At 38.4% G+C, this 11,996-nt stretch overlaps 1 protein-coding gene across 1 annotated transcript; it reads right to left on the bottom strand.

The window, feature by feature from the left end:
• Positions 1–10,431: 10,431 nt before the first annotated feature.
• LOC104240125 (uncharacterized) lies at positions 10,432–11,682 on the bottom strand. The gene is made up of 2 exons (XM_009794908.2): positions 11,188–11,682; positions 10,432–10,681 (listed from the first exon to the last, which is right to left on the bottom strand). The coding sequence occupies exons 1-2, from the start codon at positions 11,647–11,649 to the stop codon at positions 10,652–10,654; spliced, it is 492 nt and encodes a 163-aa protein (XP_009793210.1). The 5' UTR covers positions 11,650–11,682; the 3' UTR covers positions 10,432–10,651.
• Positions 11,683–11,996: the final 314 nt, after the last annotated feature.

Here is an 11,996-nt window from a genome sequence, read left to right as displayed (position 1 = left end):
AAAAATAGGGGAGGGACTAAAAAGAAAACTCAAAATCTGATTAACCCTCTTGTATCACCTATAAAAGGGCATCAAGTGCCTTGAGGAAGGGGACTGGAACTTTCAGCCCAAAAATCCCCACCAAAAGCTCTCCTCCCTGTGGGCATGGGTTTCTGAAAAATATACTTCAACGGGTCCAAGCGAGATATAAGGTAAGTAGTGTAAGATGACAAATAATGTTTCAACTTCTGTGCCACCCAAGTTAGGGCGCAACAGTGATATCATAGTCCTTTAATAGCTCCAACCACCTTCTCTACCTCAAATTTAGCTCCTTCTGCTTGAACAAATACTGCAGACTCTTATGATCTGTGAACACCTCACATGCCATGCCATACAGATAATGCCTCCAAATCTTCAACACGTGAACAATGGCTACTAACTCCAAATCATGAACCAGATAGTTCTTCTCATGAATCTTCAACTGCAGCGAAACATAGGCAATGACCTTGTCATTCTGCATCAACACCGCACCAAGTCCAATACGAGATGCATCACAATAAACTATATAAGACCATGAACCTGTGGGCAAAAGCAACACCGGTGTTGTAGTCAAAGTTGTTTTGAGCTTCTAAAAGCTCACCTCACACTCATCTGACCATCTTAACTGGTCACCCTTCTGAGTCAACCTGGTCATTGGGGCTGCAATAGACGAAAACCCCCCCACAAACCGACAATAATAGTCTACCAATCCCAAGAAACTCCATATCTCTGTAGCTGATGCTGGTATAGGCCAGTTCTTAACTGTCTCAATCTTCTTCGGATCAACCTGAATACCCTCTGTTGATACAACATGACCCAGGAATGCAACTGAACTCAACCAGAACTCACACTTTGAAAACTTGGCATATAACTGACTATCCCCCAAAGTTTGAAGAACCACTCTAAGATTCTGCTCGTGCTCCTCCCGGTTCCGGGAATAGATCAAAATATCATCAATAAAGACTATCACGAATGAATCCAAGTAAGGCCTGAACACTCGGTTCATTAAATCCATAAAAGCTGCTGGGGCATTTGTCAACCCAAATGACATCACCAAAAACTCGTAATGCCCGTATCGAGTAAGGAAAGATGTCTTAGGGACATCGGATGCCCTAATCCTCAACTGATGGTAGCTAGATCTCAAGTCAATCTTCAAAAATACCTTAGCACCCTGAAGCTGATCAAACAAATCATCAATTCTCGGTAATGAGTACTTATTCTTGATTGTAACCCTATTCAACTACCGGTAATCTATGCACATTCTCATCGATCCGTCTTTCTTCTTAACAAACAACACCGGCGCACCCCAAGGCGAAACACTAGGTCAAATGAAACATTTTTCAAGCAAGTCTTGCAACTGCTCCTTCAACTCAGGTGGGGACATACGATACGGCAGGATAGAAATGGTTTGAGTGCCCGGAGCCAAATCAATGCAGAAGTCAATATCCCTGTCGGGTGGCATACCCGACAGGTCTAAAGGAAATACCTTAGGGAACTCACGAACAACATGCACAGAATCAATAGAAAGAACCTCGGCACTAGAATCACAAACATATGCCAAATAGGCCAAACACCCCTTCTCGACTATACACCGAGCCTTCACGTAAGAGATAACACTACGGGTAGAATGACCAGGAGTCACTCTCCACTCTAAGAGAGGTAAACCCGAAAAGGCTAAGGTCACAGTGTTGGCATGACAGTCCAAGATAGCATGGTAAGGTGATAACCGGTCCATCCCCAATATGACATCAAAATCAACCGTGTCCAGAAGTAACAAATCTACACGAGTCTCGAGACCCCCAATCACAACTATACACGAACGATGGACTCGATCTACCACAATAGAATCACCCACCAGTGTAGACACATATACAGGGGCACTCAAGGAATTACTAGGCATGACCAGATACAGCGCAAAATAAGATGACACATATGAGTATATAGAACTACTGAAGCATCTCTACCACAAACCAGAATAGTACCTGTGATGACTGCATTGGAAGCCTCAGCCTCAAACCTAGTTGGAAGAGCATAACATCGAGGCTGGGCCCCACCACCCTGAACTACATCTTTGGGATGGCCTGCTGCTGGCTGACCTCCACCTCTAGTTGCCTGACCTCTACCTATAATACCTCTACCTCCACCTTTAGCACCTCTACCCTCACCCCAAGCTGGCAGAGCGGGCAGTGGAACACCTGGTTCCAGTACCATAGCACGGGAACCCTACTGCTGAGAACTGCTCGGTGCTCGAGGGTAATATCTAGCAATGTGCCTCGTGTCACCACAAGTAAAACAAGCCTTCGGTGGCTGGGCCTAACGACCCTAAAAACTCTGAAGCGGCGGTGCACTGATAGGAGCTGGTGGTGCACTGTAGGACTGCTGATCAGAATACTACATATGAGAACCACGACCACCTGAAACACCATGAGATACCTGAAGTGCTGACTAAAAAGGCTTAGGAGGATGGCCTCTACCATACGAATCCCTGCCTCCAGACGAGGCGCCACTAAATCTGCCTGAATGACGAGGCCTCTTGTCAGACCCCTGACCACCTCCCTGGATAGAACCATTTTCACTCTCCTGGCCACATTGGCCGCCTCCTGAAAAGAAATCTCACTCCCTGTCTCCCTAGCCATCTGAAGTCGAATCTGCTGAATAAGTCCCTCAATGAACCTTCTCACTCTCTCTCTCTCTCTCGGTGGGAAGTATGATAAGATCATGACGAGCCAAGTCAATGAATCTGGTCTCATACTGGGTAACGGTCATAGAACCCTGCTGGAGACGCTCAAACTGCCTACGATATATCTCTCGCTGAGTGATAGGGAGAAACTTCTCCAGAAATAGCTGAGTAAACTGCTCCCAAGTCAAAGCTGGTGATCCGGTTGGCCTAGCCAAACAATAATCTCTCCACCAAGTCTTGGCGGATCCAGACAAGCAGAAGTAGTAGTGAAGTAGCCGGAGTCTGGGCTCCTCCTCCAGCCTAGATAAGAACCTTATGATAGCTGTCTATCCTCCAGCTATGTCTCCACTATCCCCATGTTCCTAAGAACCTTATGATAGCTGTCTAGATAATCCTGGGGATCCTCAAAAGATACACCGCTGAAAGTAGTAGTGAAGAGCTTGGTGAACCTATCCAATCTCCACAAAGCGTCGGCAGACATAGCTGCTCCATCATCGATCTGAGCTACCATACCCGTTGAACTGCTCTAACTGGTTGAGCTGCTGGAGTCTAAAACTGGTGAGCCATCTGCTCCGGGGTGCAAGTAGCCGGAGTCTGGGCTCCTCCTCCAGCCTAAGAGATGGCTGGTGCTACAGGAAGCAAGCATGTCCGGGTAACGCCCTCCATAAGGCCCACAAGACGGAAGAGAGCATCCTGGAGTACCGGGGTAGCAATAAAACCCTCTGGGACCTGAGCCGGGCCCACCAGAACTGCATGGGCCGGAACCTCATCATCAAAGTCAACCTGAGACTTCGCCGCTGGTGTTGCTGCACTGGGCTGAGCTCTGCCCCTACCTCGGCCACTAGCAAGGCCTCGACCTCGCCCACTGCCCCTCGTAGGAGCTGTTGCTGGGGGCTCGGGCTGCTTGTCAGTAGATGAGGAAGCGCGTGTTCTCACCATCTGCGAAAGAACATAGTAGAAATTCAATTAGCATTGAGAAACCAAACTACACGACAGGAAAGAATAAATGTCAAGTTTTTTCCTAACTCCGTAGCCTCTGGGGATAAATACAGACGTCTCTGTACTGATCCCTCAGACCCTACTAAGCTTTCTGTGACATGTGAGACCTATGTAACCTAGAGCTTTGATACCAACTTGTCACGATCCGGATTTCCCACCCTCGAGAGTCGTGATGGAGCCTACTGGTGAAATCTAGGCAAGCTAAATTATTCTAATTACTTAACCTTTTCCAGTTTAAACCATTATCAGTGATGAGTAAATATCATACAAATAGCGGAAATAATTAAGCGGAAGACAAAATCTGATAATTTATCTTTATACAAACTGCGAAAGTCTAAATACAAATCTACCCAGAATTTGGTATCATAAGTTCATAGACTATCTAAGATTACTACAAATAAAGTCCAAATAAAAGTACATGAATCTGTCTCTGAATAAGTAGAAACAGAAAAGAAATAATAGAAGGAGACGCCAAGGCCCGCGAACGCCTGCAGGACTACCTCGGGTTGCCTGTTGGACTGAAGGCAGCAACCTCACTACTGTCCAAACGCTCCGGTGCCAGTATCAACACAAAGTGCAGAGTGTAGTATTAGCATAATCGACCCTATGTGTTGTTAAGTGCCTAGCCTAACCTCGGCGAAGTAGTGATGAGGCTAAGATCAGACTACCAAATAAACCTGTGCAGTTAAATCATATACATCGAAAAAATAAAAGCAGATAATTACAGTTAAAGATGGGAGGGGGAAAACATGCTTCGGGGAATAACAGATAACACCAGAATATCAAGAGGAATATAAAGAAACCAAAATCCAATTACTAACAAGGATAAGGAAAACAAATGCAGAATTCACTTTCATTTCACATCTTGTTGCAGGCGTGCAATCCGATCCTATTTCATGTATCTCGTTGCAGGCGTGCAACCCGATCCTATTTCATATATCTCATTGCAGGCGCACAACCCGCTCCCATTTCATATATCTCGTTGCAGGCATGCAACCCACTCCCATTTCATATATCTCGTTGCAGGCGTGCAACCCACTCCCATTTCATATATCACGTCTCCCATTTCATATATCTCATTGTAGGCGTGTAACCCGCTCCCATGTCATATATCTTGTTGCAGGCGTGCAACCCACTTCCATTTCATATATTTCCGTGACGGCGTGCCACCCGATCCCATTTACAAATCAACAACAATCATAAAAGACTCCCGGCAAGGGAACAAGAGTATAACAACAACATCCCGGCAAGGGAACAATATCGTAAACAATAATATCCTGGAAAGGGAGACAATGTCATGACAATAACATCCCAGCAAGGGAGACAATATCATAAATAATAACATCCCGGCAAGGAATCAACAATGATAATCAACATTTTTAGTAGGATTAAATCTCAACGGAGTCACTACAATTACAACACTAGACCCACGGACATGCTTGACACCGACGTATAGATACTCTTCACCATGCCTATACGTCGTACTCCACAATTAACACATAGCAAATATGATACGACTCCTAATCCCTCAAGCTAAAGTTAGACCAAACACTTACCTCGATGCCACGAACACAATTCAAGTCTCATTTATTGCTTTACCTCTTGATTTCACTACCAATTCACTCGTATCTAGCAACAAGTTACTTAATTACGTCAATAAATGCTAAATGAATCAATTCTAATGCATGAAAATAAGTTTTCCAAAGTTTTACCCAAAAAGTCAAAATCGCCCTCGGTCCTACATGGTCAAAACCCGAGATTCGAACCAAAACCCGACTATTCATTCCCCCACGAACCCAAATATATAATCTGTTTTGAAATCGGACCTCAAATCGAGGTCCAAATCCCTAATTTTTTAAAAACCTAGGTTCTACCCAAAACACCCAATTTCCCCCATGAAAATCATTGATTTTGAGTTGAAATCATGTGAAAAGATGTTAAACATTGAAGAAAACTAGTTAGAAATGACTTACAATTGATTTGGAGAAGAAGTTTTCTTTGGAAAATCACCCAAGAGAGTTTATGTTTTGACAAGATGTGAAAAATAGTTAAAAATGCGTCTAAGTGTAAATTTACAGGTTGCAGGTATCGCAATTGCGACCAGGGTGCGCAATTGCGAACCCAGACTCTGTTGTTATCACATTTGCGAAGTCGCTTTTGCGAACATTCTGTCGCATTTGTGACGACTGGCCAAAATGGGGAACATCGCATTTGCGAGGGAAGGCTGGCCTGGGCTAGTTCGCATTTGTGACTCAGCCCTCGCATTTGCGAGCCAGGCTTCGCCTGCAGGCTTGCAACAGAACAGCTGAAACCTGCAATTTTCCAAGTCCAATTCTACTCCGTGGCATGTCCAAAACTCACCTGAACCCTCGGGGCTCCAAACCAAACATGCACACCAACCTAAAAACATCATACGAACTTGCTTGTGTATTCAAATCTCTCAAATAACATCAACAACTATGAATTTAGCATCAAAATCATGAAATTTTCTTAAGACCATCAAATTTTCCAATTTTCTCAAATAAGGTCTGATTCATATTATTTCAAGTTCGTTTCTTACCAAATTTCACATGTTCAACTCAAATCATATATAAGACCTGTAACGGGCTCCGTAACCAAAGTACGGGCCCGATACCAATGGTTTCATACATAAATTCTCTTCTTTACTTCATAATTAATTCAGCAAAATAATTTCTTTCAAAAAGTTCATTTTCGGGCTTGGGACCTCGGAATTCGATTCCGGGCATACGCCCAAGTCTCATAGTTTTCTACGGACCCTCCAAGATCGTCAAATTATGGGTCCGGATCCGTTTACCCAAAAAATTGACCGAAGTCAACTTAAATTTATTTTAAAGTCAAAATTCATCATTTTTCACAGATTTTCACATATTGGCTTTCCTGCTACGTGCATGGACTGCGCACGCAAATTGAGGTGATGCAGAAAGAGGTTTTAAGGCCTCGGAAAGCAGAATTTTCTTTCAAAACAAGTGATGACCTTTTGGGTCATCACAAACACAATACCTTATTGGTAATCAATTGTGTTTCTCTAAAATAATATAATTGGCTCTTGCAGAGTTCTCAATTAATTTTGTAGTACCTCATATTCATCAACATCCATATGGTAAATATCTCTTTGAAGAAGGAAGTTATACCATTATGGTTATGGTCAAAATTATATGCAAGATCTGTTTCTTGCATTACCGATGTCTTTAATAATCACAATGCCAAAATACTTTGGCATAAAATAAGTACGTCACCAATGACCATTTATGCCATAATAATTACATTATTTTCTTATATCATCTCAAACCTTCTTCTAGAGGTGAGTGTGGTATATTCACTACCACTAGCACGTTCATATTCTTCCAAAAATGAATATGTATTCATAAATCAGATGTTGTCACATTCACATCATGAATGGACCATAATCATTTATATGTGCTTTATAAAATCTCATGTCAAATCGATGACAAATATTACTTTTACAGAGTGAAGGATTATTTTGAGAATCCTTATTGTTCTCATTACCACAATAATGACGATTATAATTTCGTCTATTACCACATCCATATCCATTGATATATTCATAGTAATAATTCTGTCTTCTTTCAGACTTATCACATATTGCTACCACATTCTCTTAAAGGAATAGGAATAAAGCAAATTCAATGGGACGAGTTTTCACTTCTTGTATTCACGATCATACATGACTTGATCATGGCAAGACATAGAAATTTTACCACTTCAAATGGTTATAATTTCTTACTAACTTCATTAGAGTTATAATCGAATTTATTGTCTTTGCTTGTATTTAAAATCAAATTATAGAATTTCAAGAATTTAAAAGAGAAAAATAAAGTAAAATACTTACCTTAAATCCAGAATTTAATCATGAAGGAAGTTCATGGAACAATTGACAATCATTATGCTCAATTCCAAAGCTTCTACTCAATTGGTTAGAGTCTCGTGCTGACAACGTATTATAAAACAATAAAAGAAGAAGAACAATATTGCAGAGAAAAGTAGGGAGAGAGAATTCTTATTGATTTGGGATGAATTACAATGGAATAGAACCATCTATTTATAGGGAGAGGGTGACTTAGCGACCAAGTAATAAACCATAGAATCTCTCTAAATATAGACATTCACCATAAATAAAATTCTATTTATAACATTTCTCATTTTATTATCATACGACAATTTTATCTTTCTTGTTACAATTTCAAATATTCTTTGTTATGGATATTAATTAAAGAAGGAGTTTTCTAGTTATCTCCTTTCTTTTCCTTTTTAGCCTACGGATTTTTTCCCCCAACGAAGAATTTTATTTGTATTTATAATTTTATCCAGCTTAAATTGACTTAAAAAGGGTAGAAAAAACGAACTATATTTCTCTAAGGGCTTACGTGCTTTTAATATATTATTAGTTTTTATGTTGCATCAAATATTATAAAACGCACTCCAAAGGTGATAAACTATCAATATTGCAGATACCCTATAACTTATTGTTAGTGAATATATACTAAGTTCAATAATCAGTTGCTTCAAACAAAACAAAAATAGAAAAATATGATATATAATCCAAGTATTATACCTTCAAAATGCTTGCGGCAATAATCATGGGCTTTTGACTCCTAAGTTGATTTCCGTAGAATTTGCATTAAATATTTTCCTCTCTTCGCTTCGAATTAATTTGCAAATACACTGGATTAAAATAAGACCAATTTAAGAGTCTCTTGCAATTTTGAGTTGGAAGACCTCTTATGTCATGGCTTTCGAGACCGTTTTAGATCAATTCATAAGAAGTGGATAAAATTAATGAAAAATTAAAATAAAATTCAACTTTTTTAGATGTAGAAGTTATTATGAAGTTTTTTAAGTACCAACTATATGTTCCAATAGCAGTTGACTCGTTCATGCCACATCGTGAAAAATTTGACGGATAATTACTTATATTTGTGATAATTGAAACCAAAGGGTAACACATAAGTAATATATATTTTCTATTAATTGAAAAAACAGAGCAAAATAAGTACATCCAAGGCCCAAGGGCTCATGAAAAGCACTTTGTTGATGTGAATGATATGTCGTAATTTTGTCTACCTCTAAAAAGAAAATTCCGTCATAGATAATTTAAATGTACCTGACTGAAATTAGCATGAAGAGTACAGAATTGTAAAATAAATTTGCAGCGGTCATTTACATATCTATTATTAAGCTCTTTTTCATCTTTATCGTCTATCGATACCTGACTACCAACAGTTACCGGTGTAGAGGACTTGATTTTGTTCATGCATAAAGGCTAAAGCTGTTTGAAGATTCCGCTGCAAAACTAAGTAAAGTAAAGAGAAGACATCAAGTGTTATATATAGCAATTGTTCGAAGCCGGAAACAAGAGCACTGATGATATGTAAAACATATAAGAGCACCAAGATGTGAAAATAAGTAAATCGTACTCCAAAAATAAGTATCAGGCTTTTGCCTCCTATTTTTTCCTTTAATAATAAACTATAAATTAATCCATTCCTATTTAAATTAAGTCTCTTTTAGCAAATTATTGCAAATTTACAGTCGAACTCAAGGTCCTAAAATTAGGCAATGTCTAATATTACAATTCTTTTCCAAAGTAGAATTAATATTTTTTAAGGAAATAAATTTCTTTTTCAAGTATTTGATTATTATAATGTTTGAATAGCCGAAAGCAATTGAATTAGAATTTCAGTCAAAGTTATTCAAATGGCCATTGTTATTGCCCAAGTGAATTCGTGTGATGTTAGAATTTTACATTATGTTACAGCTTTAAATTTTCTAAAATTAGTTAGTTTCAAACTCCTATATTTTAGGCACCTAAAGTTACAATTTTATCCAATATTCTGTTATTTTCTTGAAGAAATAATTTATGTTTCGGAGGACATAAAAGTCTAACAATATTTCAAGAATATTTTTGTCGTTTAACATTTATTGTGAAACATTCGTGCTTTTATAATAATATAAATATAGATAAATAGATAGATATAGATTATTTTACAAATAAAGTAAGGTCTTTACAAATCACTAGTTCAACAATAATTTCAAAATTAGTGAATCGCTCATATCTATGTGGCATTATATGACCAATCATACAACTGTGAATTAATCACTTCAGCCAATCAACTCGTGATAATATTTTATATTCCAGTCGCTGCAGTCATTGTCTTGACTACGTCGTTCCGGGCATTGTTATTTAGTGCAAACTTCTCCATCCTTGTTTTCTTTTGGGATTGTTACACAAATAACAACATTTAATGTTTATCTTTCCTAATTGGTATACATAGATTATACATTAACTATACATAATTATACATATATTATATATAAATTATATATTCAATGACTATTTTAAGTTAATTAGGTGGGCTGCTATTTAGATTAAATCGTCTTCCTTCTTTCCTTCATGAATATTTTATTCGAAAATCATTGTTCATTTGAATTCGCTAAGTAATTTAAATAAGGGAGAAACACTTTCTATTTGACATTTCTTTTTAAAATTTTCAAGGCTCGAACGGTTGAGGTTGGAGGTATCACAACTAATTATTTAATTATTCCATCATATTTTTCCTAATCGTTGTAGATTTGTAACCTATCTTTCTTATTCTAACAAATTGTCGTTAATTTTATCTTGAAATAAGAAATTAGAGAAATCAAAAAATAAAGAAGATAGTACAGAAAAGTAGAGAACATTGGGCTGCGAAATTAGTACAAGAACATAGCTTGAAACAGAAAATTATTGCTAAGAATTTGACAGATATGCCAAACTATTGCTTGAAACAAAACATTACAAGTTTACCCCTAGAAATTACAATGTCTTAAAACATGGTAGACTAAACCATAGTTTAAAGACTATTATTCAACAGAAATATTAACAGCAAATCATCTGATACAAGATCTGGAATTAAACATCAAGTTTCTTTATTTTTACTTTTCCTCCCTGGACAGCTTAATCACCTGAAATTAATTAACATAATGCATCATTACATACATATATAGAAAAATAATTTGAAAAAGAAAAGACACATACAATTATTAATCACTTTTTCCCTCCCAATTTAGGAGGATCTATAGTTGGAGGTCATTTGGTAAAGTTGATACAAAACATCACATAGTTCGAGCCGTGAAAATAGTCTCTTGCAGAAATAAAGGGTAAGACTACGTACAATAGGCCCTTTGTGGTCAGACACTTCACCGGACCCCGCGGATAGCGGGAGCTTAGTGCACTAGACTACTTTTTGTAGTGTTTCCACACTTTTCCTCCAGCGTGACTCGAACCCAGGACCTGACGCTCGCGGGTAGAGGTACTTTACCAACTAAGCAAGTCTCACTTATCTTAATTATTAATCATTTGTTTTAAGGAAAATGTAAGGGTAATTTAGTCAAATATACTTCAATATTAATATTATTAAATAACCCTTTTTAATGAGTGTGTCAAAATTTTAAACTACATATGAACTTACTTGCAAACCCTTGCAAGGGCTATCAATGTCACAATAAGCTTGAAGAGCGATTAACTCTTGATTACCCAAATTCTCTGCATATTTATAGCAAGGGCAACTAGTACCAAGTGTGCTCTTGAATATTGGGCAGCATGGATCAATTTTAGTTTCGTTGAACATGCACTTGTAAATCTTTGCTTCGTCACTAGCTGAGCAGCTCGAACTCGGGGCAGGTGGGGGTGGGCATGGTGGTGGAGGTGGTGGAGGGCATGGCCGTGGTGGTGGTGGAGGAGGGCTAGGACATGGCCACGGCCGTGGCCACGGGAATGGCCACGGCAAATAACATGGAATTTTCCATGGCCAAAGCTTTAACTCATTTCCGTCATCGGCCACGGCTATTTCTCTTGCCGTGGCCACTTGTTGGTGGCTGCAAAATAAAATTGCAGCCACCAATAAGGTAAGGAGCATTTTCATGGTTGCCATTTTTCAGTGAGTGGTTTGTGTCCTACAATGAAGAGATATGACCCATTTATATATACAGATAAATTACTAGAGTTACTATATGGTAGGTAGGATTTGATATTTTAAGTATTGGATGATCACATGTATCACATGCAAAAAGAATTAAATAATCAGTCCCTTTCAAAATGGCCAGTTATCAGTATAATTGGATTATTGAAAAATAAAAAAACTGACAGGATAAAAATGCTAGACCATACCTCCTATTTTCTTGAATTTTCAAGGTTTTGAATCTATTTGTGATATTTTTGTAGTACTCATTCATTTGATGTTATGAAAATCTTTCTCTTTCTAATTCGTGAAACTCTACC

Source organism: Nicotiana sylvestris, chromosome 11, assembly GCF_000393655.2.
Source record: "Nicotiana sylvestris chromosome 11, ASM39365v2, whole genome shotgun sequence".
Lineage (NCBI taxonomy): Eukaryota > Viridiplantae > Streptophyta > Magnoliopsida > Solanales > Solanaceae > Nicotiana > Nicotiana sylvestris.
Note: the sequence above shows the minus strand (reverse complement) of the source record. Positions and strands in the feature narration are given on the sequence as shown.